General features: G+C 42.0%; 1 protein-coding gene across 1 annotated transcript in view; it reads right to left on the reverse strand.

Annotated features, from left to right (window-relative positions):
• Window positions 1-373: 373 nt before the first annotated feature.
• Window positions 374-23,356, reverse strand: part of LOC111864294 (cytochrome P450 4C1) — a 50,275-nt gene continuing 27,292 nt past the window's right edge. Inside the window, exons 5-12 of the mRNA XM_033751387.1 lie at window positions 21,539-21,724; window positions 16,720-16,789; window positions 12,884-13,086; window positions 8,480-8,589; window positions 4,785-4,853; window positions 2,943-3,111; window positions 1,868-2,047; window positions 374-753 (exon numbers count right to left, since the gene is read on the reverse strand). Of these exons, the coding sequence (XP_033607278.1) occupies window positions 560-753; window positions 1,868-2,047; window positions 2,943-3,111; window positions 4,785-4,853; window positions 8,480-8,589; window positions 12,884-13,086; window positions 16,720-16,789; window positions 21,539-21,724 (1,181 nt within the window). The 3' untranslated portion in view covers window positions 374-559. The remainder of the gene's footprint in view (window positions 754-1,867; window positions 2,048-2,942; window positions 3,112-4,784; window positions 4,854-8,479; window positions 8,590-12,883; window positions 13,087-16,719; window positions 16,790-21,538; window positions 21,725-23,356) is intronic.

Below are 23,356 nucleotides of genomic sequence, written 5' to 3' on the forward strand. Positions count from 1 at the left end.
GTGTTGAAGCGTTCACTGAATATCGTGGGCCTTCTTAGCACTGATTACAATGTCCACTTTCAGCTGTTAACTTTCAAATTATTTTTTCCAGACACACGTCGATACGGACATTTTCCTGTTTTGGTCTGCATAACACGTTCCAGAAATTTAACCGCACCTTTCAATTACACTCTGCATAGTTGAAAGAATGCGTGAATGTTCCATTACTCTCCTGAATTCGTGATGTTTACTCAAGCACACGAGCAACTCTGTCTTTATCCGTTACTAGTGTTCTTACCCACAATCGGTCTTTGTTCAAATGATTGGCATAATAATAATAATAATGGGGAAAAAAATGTTACATAAAACATTCCTTGAAGAATTATCGCGGAACCAGAAAAGCTCTTGTCCTATTGTTAATTATTTCACACACGCTCCAAGGCAAAGAAACACTTGATTTCAATAACAGAATTATACCTGTAATATAAAATATTTAAAATTCAAAAACTGTTGCTCAGTCCTTCATGTGGTGACTGAACACTTGGCCCGTGTCTAATGAAGCGGCCCGCTGCGTTCCCGTTCAGTGTTCATTAGCACACCTGGTGGCAGCATCTGGAATCCGGGGCTGGAGCCTCAGTACAACTCCTGTCAGGGACTTCAGGACGAGGACAACCGTGAGGTCCAGCTTGTGTGGGGGGCTCGCTGGCAAGATCTTATACCTCCTCAGTATAGCTGACAGCACCGCCTTCATCTCTGACATAGCGAACTTCATGCCTGAAATTAGGGAATCAAACAAGAAGTAAAATGGATCTGCGGTCTTAATATAAATCGATCATTTATATCTGTTACTTTGAACTGACAGCAAGACACTCCATAACTTTGAAAAAGATGGCAGCACTGCAACGTACAGTAGAAAGTAAAACTGAGGTGGTTTCCTTTTCAGATTTCCGAATAAGGTAACTCTATTTGTCAGTTCCGTATCTATCCTTCTGTCTCCTAGTTAAACGTGGGACAGAGCTATTCTTGAAAAAGCTGATAACCCCTCAGGTTTGCAAGAAATTGTGGAACATGATATGAATCTGTCCGCGAGAACCCAACATTATCTTTTCTTGGCTATTTAAATTCAGCCCATGCACTAGCATCCTGTTTTCTTAATATATTAATATTTCAATATTATATGGCTTCTTTTCTTAAGATTTTCCGTCTAAAACTATATCTCATCTCACTTCATCCCGGTTACGTATCTTGTTCCTCCGCTGTTTTAATCACCCATGTGATGTCTGGTGAAAGTGCAAAATATATAGTTTTCTTTCCAGCTTCCTATTAATTCCTTTTCACAGATCTGCGTATTGTCCTCGCTCGGCAAATAGTGCCTCTTTTCCAGATTTCACACTTATCCTAAAAGGTAAATCTGTCCCTGTAACAGCCCGTGAAAGCCCATAAAGTTTTGAGGCGTCAGGTCTCACACAATCTCCTCACAAATGGCGGTAAGGTTGTCAGCCCTTACGCGCCGGCCGCCCTTTACCTCCAGGAAGTTTTGTAGTACTCATTTCTGTCAGAGGCTAAGTAGACCCCAGGGCCATAGTGCGGCTGGAAACAGTAGATAAATTGAAACACTAATGACCTTGTTGGATATCGAAACCGCGATTTACCGGCTTGTAGCATAGTGACTCAACGAAATACGTTACCGCGTGCCCCCACACATGTCCTAAATGAGAGGTGAATATACAGCCTTAAGTTCTTAGATAGACTGGTTCAGCTAGGGACACCAGTCGGACTGCTTTCGGGAAATAGTCTGTATGAGCGTCACATGACTGTTCCTTAGGAATCGTAACGTATGTACGGATGCATGTGAGCAACACAATCTGCATTTAGAATGCACAAATACCTAAACAGTTTCTCGGGCCAGCACTGAATGGTATGTAGCAGTACGGGTGCCTTCCTTGGCAGTTTTCCGGCAGGAATCTGTCTGGATCAAACTTCTCCGGGTCCGGAAAATATTCAGGGTTCCGGTGTAACATGTAAGGGTTGAATCCTATATTCGTGCCAGCAGGAAGGATGTACTCACCTGAAAAATTTATTTGATACAGTGGCATTTGTTTATTCGGTTATTTCACATATAGACTATATCATACAAAGTAAAAAAGTAAAGTTGTCTCTATGCTTAACTAATTAAGCACTATGCCATGAGGATGTATGGGGGAGTGGATGTACAGATTCACGTTTTTATGACCTCGGCACCAGTTGGAGGTGAGTTGTCAGATTCATGCCACGGAAGATTTACCCCCGAGGAAAGAGCCCTTGGTACCAATTATATAGAAAGGTGGGTACACCCCAGAGCCGTTCAGGACGACGTGGAGAAGAGAAAATTCTTGATCCCTGCGGGACCAGAAATCTGACCCCTCAATTTTTCAGTCCATAACCAGTCGCTATACCGACTGCTCTGTCTCACTTCCCACACTGTATCTTATGCATGTCATATATGTGATATTTCTCTCTCTCTCCTCTTGCTCCGTCTTTGGAGCATATTGGTGATTTCTAAGTTTCATGATCATTCTACAGACGGCAGGACTCCTTGGGCGAGTGATCAGCTCGTCGCAAGGCCTCTACATAAACACAGGACAACAAAAACACAGAACAAACGCACACACACACACACACACACACACACACACATCAAACATCCATGCCTTGTGTGGGATTCGAAACCACGATCCCGGTTTCCAAGCGAGCGAAGACAGTACATGCCTTAGACCGCTCGGCTACCGTGAGCGGCATGTATGTGATATACGATATATTAATTTCTGAGATATAGGTCAAATAGTCTGTGTTATGAATAATGCCTAGTAGGATTGAAGGAATTGTCACTGAGTTTGCGTAGAAGAAAGGAAGAAAGCCGCAAAATCCTGTTCAGCCAGATATAATCCTGGCGTGCTGCTTGAACTGTGCCGCTTCACACATACCCATGGGCAGATCCTCGGTAACAACTCTTCCGAACATAGGCACGCTGGGGAAAATCCTCAGTGTCTCCTTGATGACCTGCTCCAGGTACTTCATCTCCTGAAGGTCACGAAAGGTCGCGTCGCGGGTCGAGTCGCCAAATATATCTCTTATCTCCGAAATTACCCTTTCCTAAATTGGCATACAAACATTTAAATCTCCAAAGAAATTGATACATCTCATACCTGGCCACATTTCAGTGAAACCTTATGCCAATTTCTGAACTTCGCCGTATTGGCTTAAACTACCGTCCTTTTACATATTTCCTTGTAAATTAATTGGGTAATAAAGCAGCCATGAACACAACACATATTCATATAACATATCAAATACGTGTTTTTTCAATGGCTCTTCCAGTCCATTCAGGGCCCAGGTCTCTATTCAGTTCCGTAATCATTTTACACAATCGATAAGACTCCCTGGACGAGTGATCAGCCCGTCGCCAAGACCACTACCTAAACTGCGCGGCTACTGTGACTGGCTATGAAATACATTAGCTTTTCTAACCATGACACATTTCGACTGCAATGGTCGTCATGTGTAACTTAAAAGAAAACTCCGTTCCTCCTAGAACGTGGATCTTTTTTCAATTACGTTTACAAAATATTGTATAAAGTAGAATTTGAGGTTCTCACACAAGAAATTATTAAGTGTTCTGTCTTATGGGGTATAACACCATGTAGTCCGTTGAAAGTGAACTGACGTTGACCTACCTGCTTCATGCTTGAGTCTTGCTTGGCTAATTCTTCGGCCGTCAAGATGGAGGCGACATTTTTGCACCAAATATCAATTGTTTTGTAACGGATTATTCTGTGTCATATCCCATAGATATGTTTTATTTTATCATGAATTAGAATTAATAAGGTATATACTATAAATTAGTTACATAACTACTAAAACTATTTATCTCGTTTGAGTAAGTCTTTATGTTGTAATTCATAAAAATAAAAATTATAGAAATACTGAAATAAGGATGTTTAAGAAAATGTATAAAATTTAGAGTAAATGAATATAAAGTTTGATGTTCGAATTGTAGATGTAGTTGCGTCTTCATTTTATTTTATTATGATGTGCCAATTGTAGTTAGAATCAGTTCTGTGATTAAAATCAGTAATCCCAAAATATACAAGAGGTTGTTAAAATATATGCACTGATTTTCGTATAAGCTTACCCATCAAAGGTGTAGTAATGGCCAGATCGGTCGTTACAAAGAACGGACTGGTATAATTGGATCATGTTCCTGACTATTTCGGTATTTTATATGCTGTATTTGTACAGATTTTGTTAACTGTTATTTTAATGGTCAGTAAATATGAACACCAACAGAATGATAAATTAAAAAAAAAAACTACGTGGCCTGTAGTCCGCAAGCGAACTATACCGACCCAGCGACCGCCGCTTGTCGGCGAAGTTAGTGCGAACTTTTCTTGCGGATGGAGGGTGTCGCGTGGTCAGCGCAACGGATCCCCACGGCCGTTAATCTCGGTTTCCAGTCGGGAACCGCTATTTCCTTGAAATAGCTCCTCAATTATCCTCACGAGGCTGAGTTCCAGACCCACTACTTCTCAGAAAATCTGGTAGCGCTAGGAATTGAACCCGGAGCCTCCGGATCTGTAGCCAGGATTTCTGACCAATAGACCACAGGGGCGGTCCGGCATCATAAATACTAAAGATTCTAAAAATATTTGAGGTCTCTGACAAAGAACGTGTGTAGACCTAATTGGTTAGCAGGTCGGTAACGTGCAAGTGTGTATGTAATCCTCCCAGCCCACAGAAATCTATGAGGCTTCCAGTTTTTCCTTTACCTGGACGTCTGGGTGCTCGGCCAGGCACCAGCAGCTGAAGCTGAGGGCGGATGTTGTTGTGTCGTGGCCCTGCAAACCAGAACATACTTCGTGTCATAGATCATCACCAGCCATCAGCATCAAGGCGACAAATTGCTGGAGAAGCTAGCGTGTTACATATCCTTGTTTTCGGAATACGTGACTTGAATATGCTCTTAATTAAGCCTGTATTTCTAGGAAACGTTTACCTAGTTTTTCTTTTCAAATTTGTTCTTACGTTGCTGCATAGGTATAAAAGAAACGCTGCTATATTGGCCGCACCATAGCTCACGCTGGCTTTCCACTGCGGCGGCCCGGCTTCGATCCTGGTTCTTGTCAAGTGGGATTTGTGGTGGACAAAGTGGCGCTGAGGCAGGTTTTCTCCGAGTACTTCGGTTTCCCCTACCAATCTTCATTCCACCAATTGCTCCACAATCACCCTTACCTATCATCTGGGGCTGGTACAATAGGCCAGAAGTGGCCGCAGTACAAGGGACTTAGTCCCACCCCACTAGCAATAAAAAGAACAAAAATAAAAACGCGGCTATATTTCCGCAAGACAATGGCAATGAGATATTGTATCTGAGTGAATTGTGAGTAGTAAGAAAGACATAGTAAATACTCAATTATCAACAATTAAATGCCTTAGGATATCAGTTAATGGGTGCACAATAATAATAGGATTATAAAAAGGGAAAGCTATCCCTGTAACAGGTTGGTTCATTCCATGTGAAGTCATCCAGATAGGTCGTTCGACCACTTAAAAAAATATATTTTGTACACTTATTTCTACATATTTTCATACTTAAAAATATTTGTAAAAAAATTTAATCCGCTCGGTTCTCCCGGTACAGCCGTTTTTATAATGCAAAAAAACGCATTTTCGGCTGAAATGGAGTTTTGCGTTATCTTCTATATCTCGATAACATTGAAGCTAGAGACTCCAGTAAGAAACCAATTTGTTCCTCATGATATGGACTATAATTCATGTAATTACAAGGTTTTACTCAACTCACTTCCTCTAGGTCTAATTAAGCTTGAAACTTACCAATCGATTTTAGAAAAAAGCTATTTTTCAACTTCAAAAGCCAGTGGGAAGGGAAAAGTATCAGATCTGTGGTTTCTGACGTTTGTTGTTGCCTACATGAGGAATATAGTCACGTAGTTTTGAACCCCGTACCTATTTTCCAGGAGTTAACAAACTTTGCTCTGGGCCCCAAATCGGCCATATTTAACATCTCATATCTCCGGTGGGGATGATCCGAAAATTTTGAAATTCATAGCGAATAATTCTCTATTATGGAGTAACGTTGAATTAAAATTACAACTTTGATATTCTAGTAATCGAAGTTGTGGGACTTTGAACTTTACCAAAAACATCAACACCTCAACGATTGGCTTACCTGCATCCAATGGTACTAGTGATTCTTTATTCGGTATAAACGACGAGAGATTTATTTTTTGTCATTCCGAGCAGCAGGGGCACGCGGTAGCATAGTTGGTTGAGGCACTATGCTACAAGCCGGATGGTCGCGGGATCGAATCCCGATGAGGTGGATTCTTTCAATTTACCTAATCCTTCCAGCCGCACTATGGCCCTGGGGTCGACTCAGCCTCTAACAGGAATGAGTACCAGGAGTATTCTTGTGGGCAAAGGTCGGCCGGCGCGTAAGGCTGACAAATTTACAGCCATTTGTGAGCCAATTTTCTAGAAAATGTGGGAACCTCAACATCTCACAAACTTATGGCCCTCCACGGCCTGTTACAGGGATACCTTTACTTTACTTTCTACTTTTACATTCCGTTCAGTAAGTACAGCACTTTCTGTTCGGAATGACACGTTATCAACACTCGCTCCTAGAAATTTTTGGAAAATAGATACGGTGTTCAAAACTACGTGATTATATTCCCCATACAGGTAACAACAAAAGGTAGAAGCCAAAGGTCTGATGCTTTCCCCCTCCCATTGGTTTTTGAAGTTGAAAAATAGCTTTTTTCTAAAATCGATTGGTAAGTTTCAAGCTTAATTAGACCTAGAGGAAGTGAGTTGAGTAAAACCTTGTAATTACATGAATTATAGTCCATATCATGAGGAACAAATTGGTTTCTTACTGGCGTCTCTAGCTTCAATGTTATCGAGATATGGAAGATAATGCAAAACTCCATTTCAGCCGAAAATGCGTTTTTTTGCATTATAAAAACGGCTGTACCGGGAGAACCGAGCGGATTAAAATTTTTTACAAATATTTTTAAGTATGAAAATATGTAGAAATAAGTGTACAAAATATATTTTTTAAGTGGTCGAACGACCTATCTGGATGACTTCACATGGAATGAGCCTTCCGTGGAGGCCCTTAGGGTTGTGAGATGTCGAAGTTCCCACATTTTCTCTAGACAGCCGGCTCACAGATAGCCTTAAGCGCCGGCCGCCCTATACCACCCAGGAAGATTCCTGATACTTATTTCTGTTAGAGGCTGAGTTGACTCCAGGGCCATAGTGCGGCTGGAAGGATTAAGTAAATTGAAAAAATCCACCTCATCGGTACTTGAACCCGCTACCTTCCGGCTTGTAGCACAGTGCCTCAATCAACTGTCCTACTGCGTGCCCAAGTCAATTAGGAATACACTCTATAGAGTATAACATAAGGAATATGAGCCTTTGTGGTTATATCTCCGAAGAATATACGACATCACATTATCCGAAATACATATATCTGGCTACACTGGAAGATATAGGAAGTTGATGTAACAGGAAGTTTTAAACTGTCTTGAAGTGAAGCTGATAACTTCTCAGAAATGTTGATATTGTTAATGAATGTATTTTCTATTTTATATAAAAATGAACATTCGGTTAAAATGAAGATGTTAATGCTGGGAGGCTTAGCCTCTCAGATTTATAGCAGTCTTCAACTCTATCTGAGATAAGGTTACAGGTGCTGCTTCTGAAAGGGGCTTCAAGGACGCCCTGCATAAACATTCGGCCACGCCATCAAGAATCGAGCATTTAACACGCAGAATATCGAGCCCTCAATTGCGTGTCACACCTCAGTTGTGTAACCTAAGTTGGGGGCCAGAAGTGAACATGGCAAAATCGAATACCGATTACGTAATTTTTTTTTTCAGTTGACCTAATTCTTCCAGCCGCACAATGGCCCTGCGGTTGCCGCACGGTCTGAGGCATGACCTGTCTTTGCTTGCTCAAACGCTGGAATCGTAGGTTCGAATCTCATTCAAGGCATAAATGTCTCTATCGTGTGCGTTTATTCTATATTTGTGTTATTCTGTTTGCAGATAGCGGTCTTACTGCTGGCTGATCCCCCGTCGAAGGAGTCCTACCAACTGTGTATAGGATCAAGAAACTTTAAAAGCGGCCAAGGCCCAAAAAACGGCTTGTAGAGTCTTAATAACAATAATAAGTTACTGCAACTAAACACGAAGTTATACAGCGGTTATAAGCCTATATTTCGTGCAGTCCCTAAGTCATTATTTTAAAAGATTATTCTCAAAACTACCAAAACAACACCTTACCGTATTTCTAAGTCAATTACATACTACATGTACCATCGGAGTTTCGGATGATTCAGTGCTCTGGCATCCATAGCTTGCGCATCGCCATGTTGGTGTCAGTGACAAGATGGAACTCGAAAGTGCGACAGCAGGGTGCATTATGTACTCACTGCCAACATGATTGTGTCCACTTCTTCCTGCAGCTCTTGGTCAGTGAGAGTGGCGCCGTCCTTCATTGCTTGAATCATCAGGTCCAGGAAGGCGTATCTTTGCTTCACCCCTGAAATTTTGCATGGCGTTAGAGGCAAACGACTCGGCCAAAACGTGCAGATATTGAAGCATCGAGAGCAGAATATTTCTGCAGAGCCGGGGAGGAAATGAATGCTTGTTGTTCATGAACTGCAAAAGCAGACATAATCGCGGCACAGCTGTTACACGGTGTAGAGGTACTCAAATACGTGTAATTAAGCACTACGACAAGAAAATCTATGGGGGAGTGGATATATAGATCCACATTTTCTTGACCTCAGCACTAGCTGCAGGTGGGTGGTCAGCTTCACGCCCCTGCCGCTTTACCCCAGGTACCCTTTGGATAGGAGTCTGGGTGGGCCCCACAACCAGTCTGGACGACGTGGAGAGGATAAGAATCTTGTCCCTGCCGGGACTCGTATTCCGACATCGGCCGTCCAGCCCGAAGCCATTCACTGTACTGACTGAGCTATCCCTGCTTGTTACACAGTATACAGTAAGCCAGGTCGTACCGAATGCATTTCAAACAAAACTTGTACAGCCCGGGTATTTAGAAGTGACAGTCCAGGAAAAGCTGCGCAGTGGATGGGCAGGTTCATTCGTGAAAGTTGAGGGGTGTTATGATTAGTCATTCGTCTGTTTTCAGTGCGAGCAGACGTCTCGGTTTCAGTTAAAAGCATTCTTCCTTGTACAGTCAATTTAAAAATTTTTTACTCTGGAAGTCCTATTTGAGTGTATTATTCTCTATTTACTGTATTAATATTTAATTTATTGTTTATTTTTGTTCGTTGATTTTCTTTTTTGTTTATTTATATTTGTACAATTGTTCTCTCTCCTTTAACATGCCACGTAAACAAAGTAAATTGACTGGAAAAGTGCTGCATTCACAACCAAGAGAAATTGTTAGTAATGTACATGAAAGAGGCTGGGCCAACAATTACAATGGAGAACATAGGAGTGGAAGTAGCAAAGGCAACAGGTGTATCGGAAAGTAGCGTCAGAAGAATAGTAAGAGAAACAAAAAATATCGAATCCGGGACTTTCACTTCCTTTTCGGCACCCCATAAAGAAAGACCTAAGAAATCTCCACTAGCCACTTTGGACGTCATTAAACTGGCAGATCAAAAATTGGCCTCCATAACTGCAGAAGAATGGTAACGTAGGTGCCAATATGTAAGGAATATTGAGCAACAATTAATGGAACGGGAAGGCCTTTTGGACGCAGGACGGGAGTTCGTCTTCCATGTTGGCAGTGATAGTGATGACAGTTCTGATGATAGCTCCGATTCATCTGGTGGTGACGAGGAAGGACAGGCATGTGGAGCTGATATCTATGCGAACATTGCCGGTGTTGCAACACAATGAGGTAAGAAATTATATCTTTTTGAGAACGCCTGTACTGCGTTCTCAAAAGGAAATAACTTCTTACCTCATTGTGTTGCATAGTGTTGGCGGTTTAATCTCGATGATGTTCACACAACCGATGTTAAGTTTTAAGTGCCGAATTGCAGACTATTATGCACTATATACTATTATACACTTTTCACTGTTATATACATGAAGAGTTTATTTACATATTACACGGGTCTATTCTAATGAGGCAACACCGGCAGTGTCCGCTTAGGTATCATCTCCACATGCCTGTCCTTCCTCGTCACCACCAGATGAATCGGAGCTGTCATCAGAACTGTCATCACTATCACCGCCTACATGGAAGACGAACTCCCGTCCTGCGTCCAAAAGGCCTTCCCTTGCCATTAATTGTTGCTCAGTGTTCCTTACATGTTGGCACCTACGTTGCCATTCTGCAGTTATGGAAGCCAATTTTTGGTCTGCCAATTTAATGACATCATCCATCTTAAATGTGGTATTATCTTGAGCAACCCAATTTTTTACGGTGGCCCATATTAACTAATTGTGTTGAGTTCTGGTTGATAAGCAGGTAGTCGTAAAATATTGTGATTGTGTTCTGCACAGATTCCATCTATTTTATAGGAAAGGTATTTCGGTTTGAGTGGTAGGATCATATTATATACAGAGTGCGGCAGCATAATTTGCTGATTTGAATTTGGCGCCAGGAAGCGAGGTTTGGCCGTTAGAGGATGCGGATGGTCTCATTCGATCGGGTGGGTCGGGAAGTTTGTTCCTCCTTCAACTTTAGTACCGAGAATGCGTTGGACGAAGGAACAGCGCGCGTTTGCCGTAGAGGCTTACTTTTCTAACGGTCGCTCGATCGTCTCCACGCAGCGAGGATTCCGCGCGCACTTCAATATTTCCGCCCGAGCTCGTGTTCCTGGTCGGCAATCGATTGTTACGTGGGCAAACACATTCAGGAGAACTGGTAGTGTGGAAAAGAGAAGATCAGGAGAACGGGCCGTCAGATCACCCCAAAATATCGAGCCGCTATGTGAAAATGATCGAAAATTGTTTTGCCAAGTCTTGACGAAATGGATGTTGGGGATGTGTGGTTTCACCAGGATGGAACCACGGCACACACGGCGCGAACTGCAATGCCTGTTTTGCGGGAACACCTCCCCGGGCGCCTGATTTCCTTGAGGGGCGAGCTTCAGAGGCCGGCACGCTCACCCGATATAGCCCCTTGTGACTATTTCTTATTGGGGTATCTGAAATCCCTCGTTACACCGATCGTCCAAGGACCCTTGCTCAACTGAAGGAGAATATTCGCCAAGCCATAGCCAACATACCCATCACTATGCTGGAAAGAGTCGACCGACACTTCAGAATTCAGGCAAATCAGTGTATCGCCAATGGGTAGCGCCACTTGTTGGATACAATTTTTAAGACAGAGTAAACGTAAATTTCCAATGTTGTAGAATCTGGAGAAAAATAATTACAACGATACCCAATAAAATCTTTTGTTTTTTTGACCCTTCAAATCAGCAAATTATGCTGCCGCACTCTATATATCTGGACTCCGCAACGATGAAAAACCAGTGTTATTGAAGGTAATAGGTGGAAGGTGATATTTTAGCAAGGATATCATAAAATCTCTTCTTAAATTTGAGTTAGGGGCTCTGTTTAGTTGTACATTATTGTAGGGAGCAGTATCAATGACAAGGGCAGAATTTTGGGGACGGTTAGGAATAAGTCGCTCCTTTAACCATTTTTCATAATTGGTGTAGTTCGTGTCACTGTGGTAGTCTCCTGTTTCTGGTGGGATTTGAAGCGGACATAGGCATTAGGGCTGAAACATTGCTCTCCCCCTGCATGGATAACAATGAGCCGTTGGCCTTTGGACACAGGAGAAAATAATCCCTGGATGGATCCATCACTCCATGCATACGGGATGGTGTGCGATGAATGACTGGGCGGCCCTCTTCCCTATATTCTTTAATTTGTCGCAAATACTGAAGACGGTCGGCTCTGATATTATAACGGTCCACCAGTATCTGCCGATTATTTTTTGTTTTCTTCCAGCGGAACCCCAATTTCAAAATACAAATAATTTTCTTTAATGTGGAGATGCATCCCTGAAAATCTAACTTTTTCTTCAACTTTTGTGAACTATTTTCAGGGTAGGTCTCCGTGTTTCGACTATGTAGAAGTCATTAATTGCTCTTCGCACCACCGACTCGATAAAGTCGTCCAAAGTGGCTAGTGGAGATTTCTTAGGTCTTTCTTTATGGGGTGTCGAAAAGGAAGTGGAAGCCCCGGATTCGATATTTTTTGTTTCTCTTACTATTCTTCTGACACTACTTTCCGATACACCTGTTGCCTTTGCTACTTCCACTCCTATGTTCTTCACTGTAATTGTTGGCCCAGCCTCTTTCATGTACATTACTAACAATTTCTCTTGATTGTGAATGCAGCACTTTTCTACTCAATTTACTTTGTGTAGGTGGCATGATAAAGGAGAGAGAACAATTGTACAAATATAAATAAACAAAAAAGAAAATCAACGAATAAAAATAAACAACAAAATAAAATATTAATGCAGTAAATAGGGAATAATTCACTGAAATACGACTCCAAGAGTCAAAAATTTTAACTTGACTGTACACGGAAGAATGCTTTTAACTGAATTTGAGACGTCTGCTCGCACTGAAAACAGACGAATGACTAATTACAACACTCCTCAACTTTCACGAATGGACCTGCCCATCCACTGCGCAGCTTCTCCTGGACTGTCACTTCTAAATATTACAACTGTACACGCGAGTGAGGTATGCGATGTAAGTATGGGATTTACGGTTACATTTCTTGACGAAATACATAAAGCTTGATTTGAACCAATAACTTTCAATTAAGCAGTTCTGAAGATGAGTTAGGTATTACTTTCCCGTTACGTGCAAATTTCATCTTACCTGTGGAGTCAGAATCGGTCTGTCGCGGCTCCGTCTCGTTATTGTTCAGGATCTGCGCCTTTCGACTCCTGATAACTCTCTTGGTCATACCGTGAAGGACCTTAAGACACTTCTTTTGCAACCGACCCAGAGACGAGAGGGCGAAAGTCGAGTCCAGGTGAAGCCACGGCATGAATGCACGAAGGAACATGGCATCGCCCAAACTACAAGAACAAATGGTTGAAATTGAAGGCATTAAAGAAAACCGAGCTGATATTCGATTTCGGATGTATTGCATCGTAAGTTCTCTCGAAAATATGTTGGATTCTGGGATGTTAGTGTTGAGAAACCGCCGACCTTTACCCTTTACTTTACTTTAATAGTTCAGTGAAGTCAATGAACCTGAATCTCACAAGGACTTACACCACCAACTTCCTTGAAATGTTTCAGTCTGTGCGGTGAGGCGAGCAGGAACACTAAATTAAAGATTACATAATTCAATGGTCCATTTCTATGCGTAAATTTCACTGGTAAATCGACAGATTCAAAAGGCGTTACATTTCCCATCATCAGCAAACCTTTTAATGCTTCGTATGAAAACTGGCCCATACGAGATTTTAAGTTCCCAGTGTTTGTGGTCAAACTCCATACAGTATTTCTTCCGCCTCTCTCTAGTGGTTCAGCAGTTGTCCTCAAACTGAAAGCTTAGTACTAATTTCGCATGGTCATGTTTTATATTCAGCAAAAATGTTTAACTTAAACTAAAAGATGCACAACTTTTCGATATCCAAGTACCATAAAAGTGATGGTATCACTCCAAAGGGAGCCGGGATAACTCAATGGTATAGATACTGCCCACGGGCTGGACGGCTGGGGTTTGATTCCCGGCAGTGGCAAACATATTTATCTAGTCCACAGCGTCCTGATTGTCTCCTAGGCGCAACCAACCTTCTACTTAATGGGTACCGGGTGCACTCTCCCTGGGAGTAAAGCGGTCGGAGTGTGAAGCTCTCCACCCACATCCAGTTAGATCCGATGTTGTGACGGAGCTATACTTGCATTCTCCATCCGCTTTCACTGCTTTCATAGCATAGAGTTTAATTAATTAAGCACAGGGAGAACTTTAATATCACTCCAACTTATAAGTAGGAATCGCTGCGGTAACACGTACATTTGTGTTACTCTCGATGTTCCCTTTCTCTTTTCTAAGTCTTATTCACTGAAAACCTTCGCAGATTTACTTGAATAATATAAGCGTATATATATTCGTGGTAGAGCCATTAAGATCGTGGAATGTGGTTTTATCGCATCATATCACAAGGTATTCACATACACTTACACAGATCCACATCGGCCCTCAGAATAGTTGCCGTTGGCCGTTATGCAAGTCTGCCAACGTTCATATAGCTGCCGAAAACATTGATGAAACACACACTGGCAGGAAATTATTCCACGAATTTCTTGACTGTGGTAGTATAAGTAAGCAAGAAGTAAAACTATCCCTGTACCAGGCCGTGAAGGCCCATAGGGTTGTGAGACATTGAGCCTCCCACATTATCTAGACAATCGGCTCAAAGATGGTAAGTTTGTCAGCCTTACTCGCCGGCCGCGCTTTACTCCCCAGGAAAATAATTTAATTAATTCCTGGTACTCATTTGTGTTAGAGGCTGAGTCGACCCCAGGGCCATAGTGTGGCTGGAAGGATTAGGTCAATTACTACTGTTATTCATATCCAAGGCATGTACATACAAACATGTCTAAACTCGAGCAGCTGTTTAGATTACGTAAGACAAGATAACAACTGTAAAATTACAAGCTCATCTCACTTCGCGAAATATACAGAAATTTGTTTCTAATTTAATTAAAACATTTTTCGAAGAGCCAGTAAACTGCCACATTAGTTTCAAAATATAAGAATGGTCACAGTTGGAACAAGAAAAATGATTGCTAGGGCCTCTATGATGTATAAGAATGAAGCCTGTTGGCAAGCCATGTCACTTCCGGGAAGCGTCTTTCGGGCAATTATTCAAGGTCTCCAGCAAGGTAGGATTTTTTGCGAACAGGAATGCGATTATGTAACGTAGAAAACAGTTTTTTTCTTGTATGGGCCTCTCTGAGGGAGGAACACAAATTACAACTGCTGACAGACTTTATTCTCCAGAAGGACAAATCTGGAATTCTTGAACATCTAAATCTCTATAATCTTGTTTATAGGCTAGATAGATTTCAGTGGGCTAAATTATAGATCCTTAATATTTTTTCAGGATACGTTCATACACGTGATTTGATTCTTACCACCTCAGTGTGCAGGAGCTAGTGGATGAGCACGGGCTTTACTGAGATTCAGACCCAATGCCACTCAGTGCAGAAGGCTGGGTTATGACTACTAAGAGACGAAGGGAATTTCTCGCCGATCTCGTCATTATGGAAATTCCCAGGAATGGAATGGCGAAGATATTTCATGTAGACTTCAACGTCACAAGCCCCAGAAACCACACAAATTTATCGTGTGATGGAATTCGACCGATTTCAATTTCCACTGTCTTACCTATTAAATAGAAGTTTTAGAGAAATGCCATGTCACTGTAAAAACATTGAAATTTTACGAATATGGGGCATTCACTGCCCCAATGAAGCAAGCGAAATATTCCCGACGGGAACAGGGAGCGTAGCTAATTTTATATCGGTGGTACGTGGAAAGTAGGGTGCCCCATGAATGTCAGTAGTGTCCCCCTGTAAACACAAGAAACGCAAGTTGCTCCATGGCTATCAACCATAAAACTTTTGGTCATGTTAAAGGCACAAGTTGTATGGTAGCTCAGTTTTATGCTGCATCTGAAACCGTTTGTTGATATGTCTGGACCCGTCAGCCGTTAACTTTGTTCACAATCAATAATCTAAAATTTAAATATCTGCCACCAATTTCTATCGTGAAAATGGCATAGTCAAAATTGGATTCCTATCCATTCCTCACACCGCCTTTAACACTTCGGGTAATTGGACAAGTTTCACTACGAATGTCGTGACAACTTGACTGTGACTAATCCTACAAAATATATAACTGAATGGCAAATAGGAATATTGTTTTGCTGCAGCGGTGAGAAACGTTGTGAGAACTTGGTCTTCCTGCCTGATGACGTCCTTGGCCTTGAGATCGAGCCTGGATTGCAGGACACAATGACAATTATAATACTCCAGCGATATATGCTGAGTTACGAGCTGATCACCCGCCCAAGGAGTCCTACCGAATGTGTAAGATCTAGAAAACCGAAGTGAACGCAGAAGTTCATGGAGGTAGGCCTAGACCTACTGAGTTAGTGTCACAAGACCCAGCATCGGGAGATAATTTGCGAAAGCGAATTTGGCAGGAAATATAGAGTCTTCCAAAAACAAAGTGCCCAATGACAGAATTCAAACTAAGATCTACAAGTAGCCTATGTGACGATGGCATGTCAATACAACTCTTGAGTTAGTGGATGTTATCCATTTCCTGTTTGTCTTCTTGGGAGGCCGGATTCTCCGGAGATAGAGACTGGGCTCAACTGAGCAGACTTATACCTGAAGACGAAGACAGAATGCAGTCTCCGGAGCGTTGTGTCCCAAACGAAAATAATAGAAGGATAAATAACGCAGAACTGAAATTTTGATCTGACGCTCCGTTTCCATGTAGAACGACTGAACTCCATAATTTCTATTATTAGCCACAGGGTGCTTTAAGTAAGTTCACGTGTGACGGGGGGGGGGGACTGGAGGGGGAAAAATGGTTTAAGTTCAAAGATTATTTGCTAGTGATTATAAAGCGAATAAATAGTAATTATGTAGAGAATTTGTTATGTCTTTATAATATTGTTTCTTACATCTGCACAGCGTTCACGTAATCCGAGGAGTTGTCGAGCTGGGCATTAATCTTCACTCCCATTGCAGATTCTGCAATAAAACACCACATGTTGCTGAGCTTTAAGTCAAAGTGAACACGTAATTTCCATACATTAACATTCCAATGTGTGTGTGTGTGCGTGTGTGTGAGTGCGCATGTACATGTTTGTGCATGTGTGTGTATATATTATACAATGATACGCTTTCCATCCGCAGAATTAACCTTCACATAAATAGAGCCGCTATAGCGCAGTCAGTATAGCGACTGGCTACGGGCTGGGCGACTGAGGGGTTCGGATTTCCAGTCCCCGTGGAGCAAGAGTTTTCTCTCCTCCATGTCTCCCAGACGGGCTCTGGGTTCCACCCAACCTGCTATCCAATGGGTACCGGGGCTCTTTCCCCGGGGGTAAAGCGACAGGAGCGTGAAACTGACCACTCACCTCCAGACAGTAATGAAGTCAAGAAAATATGGATCTATACATCCACTCCCCCATACGCCTTCATGGAGTAATAAATAGTTATATTTTATACATTTATTTACTTAAGATTTTCTTATGGGCTGTCATGGACAGTAAAACTGTTGCTTACGGGCTGAAGGGCCCTGCCCTGAACCCTGCAAGCGCAGAGATTTTTTCCTTCACCATTTCGTCTACATTGGCTTCGAGGCCCGCGCATTCCCTTCTACTGTAGGAATTGGACCACTTTCCCAGTGATAAAACGGGCTGAACCTGCAGATGACATCTCACGCCCGTCAGATTCCGGGACTTTCACCCCTCCCCTTCAGAAACATTCAAGGCAAGATACGTAAGCACTGGGACTATGTTCTTTTGTCGTCATTTATTATTATTTTTATTGCTAGTGGGGTGGGACTAAGTCCCTTGTACTGCGCCCACTTCTGGCCTAATGTACCAGCCCCAGATGATAGGTGAGGGTGATTGTGGAGCAGTTGGTGGAATGAAGATTGGCAGGGGAAACCGAAGTACTCGGAGAAAACCTGCCCCAGCGTCACTTTGTCCACCACAAATCCCACTTGACCAGACCCGGGATCGAACTTGGGCCGCCGCGGTTTATTTATTTTTAAAAATGTTCTTTGTGACTCAGACATTAGAGAGTTTCATTGCGTAGTGATTGTTCTATTAACTAATGTGTAAGGAAGTGGTAGTGGCCTAATCTTAAATCTACCCCGGCATTTGCTTCGAGGAACTACAGAAAGTCACGAAAAACCACAGTGAAGATAATAGGTGCCCCAGCGAGATTCGAACCAGTTTCTTTTCCCTATGTAGGGAGGTATTGTGATTGAATGGGGTATATAAGTTTATGGCCTAGGCTGATAATGTTAAGTTACTGAGTAGAAGCACAAACACGCACAGGCTCTGTCAGACGAGTGGTCTAGAATTAGACCCAGAGAAAACCAAGGATGTGTCTATGTCTCGCCGCCAGAATTCAAGGAAATATCATAAAGATAAAGAGCAAATACTTAAAAACGTAACAAAATTTAAATACATTGGATTGATAATTAAAAATCAGTTGTATTCAAGAAGAAATTAAAAGAACAAAAAATTCGGGGTACACTTGGTACCATTCATTTTAATCTTCATTTTGATATAAAACTTTAATAAGATAATGTAAAAAAAATGTAAATTTACCTCTTGTTTTGTATGGGTGCCTGTTCCTGATGCAGATGGTCTGAGAACATAATGCTGAAGATAGTATTTGCATCTAAGAGAAAGGAGCTAAGCAAATGGAGGTACACAATTTGTTCCTTTCACCACAATGTCATTAGAGTAGGCAGGTTTGGAAGGACGATGGTGAGGCATGTATCATGCCTGGAACCAATGAGAAATTCGTACTGATTTTGAACTGAAAACTTTAAGAGAAGTGGCCACACGAGAGCCCTCGGAGTAGATGTGATGATAATATTAAATTGGGTGTAAATAAATATGTGTGAGGACGTAGATTAAATTTATCTGCCTCAGAATATAATGGTCACTAGACAAAATACGTTCCATAAAATGCTTGGAATTTCTTGAGAAGCTGACAGATTCTAATCTTCTCAAGAATGATTCTGCCTCATAAATGGAATTAGTTACTTTATGATTCTGACGATGGTGTATAACACACTGATATGTTGGGATTTTGGACTTTATCCATCGTCCTGGTTTTTAAGATAACAAATAAAAATAAAACAAATAAAAAATTTGTTATCTTAAAAACCAGGACGATGGATAAAGTCCAAAATCCCAACATATTAGTTACTTTATGTCTTAAATTTCCAATATCTATCCCGATGTTTGTTGTGTTTTACGAGACACGGTTTGTCTCGCTACGATTCTCTGGTTCCGAACCCCGCTCCTCTCTGCTGAAGACTTGATACAGATTTCGTCACGAAGATCTGCGACTCGAAGCAATATTCTAATGAATCGTGACATGCTTTTCCGGCAAATTAAATTATTCGGTAAATTTTTACATCGGACAACTGTGAAACAGAAATGGTTGCTGGCATGGAAAATTTGCAAGTGACAGCCAGAGGAAAATTTTATCTTGTTTAAACATTTTTACCGGAGGTTACATCTGAGGCACCTTTCTTTCAAGCGAGAAGCACACATAATGAACCTACTATACTTCTACAGAGGGCAGCGAGCCGATCACAGTGGTCGCGCGGTCTTCTTTCGCTCGAACTCTGGGATTGTGAGTTCGAATCCCACTCAAGATGTAGATTTCTCTTTTGGAAGTTTATTCTGTGTTTATGTTGTTCTGTGTGTAGGTAGAGGGCTTGTGACTGGCTGATCCCCTTTCAAGGAGTCCTACCGACTGTGTATAGGATCAAGGAACTGAAAATGTGACCAAGCCCAACAAAGTGATATAGAGTCGTAATAATAATAATAATAAGGCACGAAATTATGTCTTTGCGGAAGTTGTTTTACATGCAGAGCACTTAACAAGGATTAAACGTCTTTCTCGGATATTGCACTCTGTAGTTTGATAGATATTTACTACCAGACTATACGGTGTCGCGTTCTAGAAACCCGAATTCGCCATATTTACTGTCGTAAAAACCTAAAATCTTAAATATATAAGAAACATAAAATAAGAAGGAATTGTAGTTAGTTATTAGAGAGGGTGGGTTTCCCCATGCACTTAGACCTGTAGTGGTCCATTGTGCTTCCCTCTATGATTTCTACCAGCCTCTATATCCTACCGGTATTGGTGCTTACCATCAGTCCCACCCAGCCAGCGAGATCGGCTCTCTACTGACTGAGAAATATCTATAATGCTTTCCCCATCTACCGGAGGTATTAGTGACTGCTGTTGGGCGGCAAACGTCCGCAATTTTGCTCAGTGACCTCCTTTGGAGGTATGAGGTTCTTTTACGTGCCGTAAAGCTACGACACGGGCCCACGGCTTAAAGTCCCTCCAGGAGGACTTGTTCCCTGAATTTTTCCGCCCTTAAAAATTCGAAGACCTCCGCCGGGTATTTGAACCCGCGTTCTATGAGTCATGAGGTGGGAACGTTACCTCTAGACTACGGAGGCCGCTAGAAGGAATTGTAAGCTGATATGCTGCTCTTATAGTAATGAAATATGCAATTGTTGAAAAAAGGTAGTGGATACGAAGTTGGTAGGAAGTCCGAAGCAGGGAATAGCATGCATGGTCAGTTTCTCTCCCCGGCCGCTTTACCTCCGGGGAACGAGCACCCGGTACCAATTGGATAGGAGGTTGGGTGGGCCCCAGAACCGGTCTGGACTACTTGTAGAAAGGAAAAATCTCTGGTCCTTGCCATGAATCGATGGCCAATTCCTAGCCATCTAGCTCATAGTTAGTCCCTATATCGACTGAGCTATCCAGGCCCAAGTTTTTTACATGCATAGATTAATATTTAACTTGATTCCAAGCTGATGTGTACAGTGCTGTCATTATCACATGCGTCCAAGTGCAACCACAGAAAATAGGTCAAGAAATAAGAAGATTAAATAAGTGATAATGGAGACGATTATATAAAGTGTCTCTCTCTCCCTCTATCCTGTTGCTCCTACTTTGCAGCTTAGGACATCCGTGAAACGCTTTGTTTCACTTCAGTTTATTAATTCTAAGACAGGCAGCAGGACTATTTGGAGGGGGATCAGCAAGGCCGCCACCTACACAGGACAACACAAACACAGAAACAAAGCAGACTGACATCCATGCCCTGAGTGGGATTCGAAACCACGATCCTAGTGTTCGAGAGGGCGAAGACAGTTCATGCCTTAGACAGCGACTTCACTGTGATCGGCTTATATGAAGTGTAGTGGTGTTTATTTAATTTCTTCAGTAATGTTACTAAATGCTCATGCGTAATTCGGACATGGAAAACAAAATAAACAGTCTGACTGGAGGAACTTCATGAGAAGCCAAGACGCATTTGGGAAAACCTGTTTTGGTTATGCAATTCGAATTTATGATAATACTTGATCCAGTTTCTGTACTTATGTAACTCGCTAGCCGATTTGAGTGTTCCGGTGACCTCCCAGCACTGGATTCGTCAGTAGAGGCGCTACGATGGACTGAATCTATAGGCTCAGGAGAGGTGCTGTTTGTGTGATCAGCATTTATGAAATTTCCACTGTATCTGAGGCCAAGACTCGAACCAGACTACAGTGCAAAGAAAGAGAAAGGCAAGGACAATATTCTATCTTAATACAGAAGCATCAGGTTCCTCCGAAACGTTGGTAACGCCTACAACACCTCAAGATGACATAACCTAGAAGATCACAGTCTCAAAAATAAGATTATAGTGCTTGAGTCGTCGTTTCATCAGTTTACCACAGATGATGTCCAGAGTGATGAAATTCATGTAGGGGTATATATCGAAGCCAGGACCGCCCGCGTGCCGTTCCAGACGTTCCAGCAGGATCTTGGAGTTTGCATTGAACGTGTTTACGAACTTGTCCAGGATCTTGATGTGGAACGCGGGCACGATGATCTTGCGATGCCTCCTCCATACCGACCCTGTGGCAGATTTGGCGAATTTGTAACTCTGCTCTCTCTCTCTCTCTTACCTGTGACATTTACAGTTCTTAACACTATTCTAGGTTTCCCATTCGTGCCACATGCCCCGTCCATCTCACTTCTCTTAATTTAACCAGGCGTCTATTTCTGAGGTAACAAAACCCTTAGTTTCAACTTTGCCTACCAGAGTGTGTCATCGGAAATTTATTCTGAGTCAGTGCAATCCTATCATCACATCCTCTCTTCTTGGGACCAATCTTAATATTAGCCTCTATGTCTTCCTTTGTCTTCCAGGTGCGTAAACAAGCTATAAAAGTTTGTGACGACGGTACATCAGTACAAACATTATGTTTCTGGACATTATCCATCGGCCTGTCGTTATCTAAAAACCTTCCTGTTTAATTTTCAAAAGAGCGTTTCGGAAACTGCATTATATCTCCGTCTTCAGGTAAAACCTGCTCAGTTGGGCCCAATCGCTAGAGCTAGTCCCTATCTCCGGAGACAGAATCCAGTCTCCGAAACGTTTTGTTTTAAAAAATAAACAGGAAGGTTTTTAGATGACGACAAGACGATGGATAATGTTCAAAACATAATATTTTAATTCCAGGTGAGTACTTTTCAACAAATTTGTCTCCAAAATTCTCTAGGGATTTCTTATCTTTCATCTGTAATATTTATTCTCAGGTGTATTAGTGACTGTAGACGGGGTTTGGATTGGTGAGTAGATTTATTGACTACTCTCAAGTCGTAACTACAAATAATCATAACACTCTAAAGATTACTGTAACTACGAAGGGGGTCCCCCCCCATAAACGGAATTTGTTTGTAAAAAATTCTGTATTTATTTTTACGTAACAAAACTTTAATCCCCTTCAAAGTACTCTCCATTCGATTCAATGAACTTGTCCAAACGTTTTTTCCTTTGCTGAAAACATTTTTTAAATTCATTAATGGTGATGCCTTTTAGTGCTTCCGTCGATGTTTTCTTTAAGTCTTCAGCAACAGCAAAACGTTTTCCATTGAGGTCTCTTTTCATCCGAGAAAATAAAAAAAGTCGCAAGGGGCAAGATGGGATGAATACGGGGGGGGGGGAAGGGTGTCATGCCATTTATGGTCAAAAATCGCTGCACACTCAGCGCTATGTGGGCATGCGCGTTGTCACGACGATAGAACCATTCACCTGTTTGCCACAAATCGGGACGTTTTCTCCTTAAACTGTTACGCAACCTTTTCAGAACTTCCGAATACTAATTGCGGCACATTCTTCGCTACGCTCTCGAGCCGGGCAGACGTGTTTCAAGAACTACTATTAATAGCAGTACTTCCGTGTTAGTCATACTCTCAGGTACAAAACAGATCAATACTGCGGTGCATTAGAGCTCCCAAGTGAATTCTCTCTAGTGAATCGCCGAAACAACAACAGTGGAACAGTGACCCAGCAAACCGTAATTAATTCATAAAAAGAACAGTGAAACAGGAAAACAAACGTAAACATCTCCAGTGACGGGAAGACGCCACACAACACTAAGATGGACCTCTCAACCCACCCAGGGCACAGCACACCCTGGACCCAAGTCGTCAACAAGAGAAGCCGACCCTCACAGGATAACCCACCAAGGAGCACTAAATACA

This window comes from Cryptotermes secundus, unplaced genomic scaffold, assembly GCF_002891405.2.
Source record: "Cryptotermes secundus unplaced genomic scaffold, Csec_1.0 scaffold156, whole genome shotgun sequence".
Classification (NCBI taxonomy): domain Eukaryota; kingdom Metazoa; phylum Arthropoda; class Insecta; order Blattodea; family Kalotermitidae; genus Cryptotermes; species Cryptotermes secundus.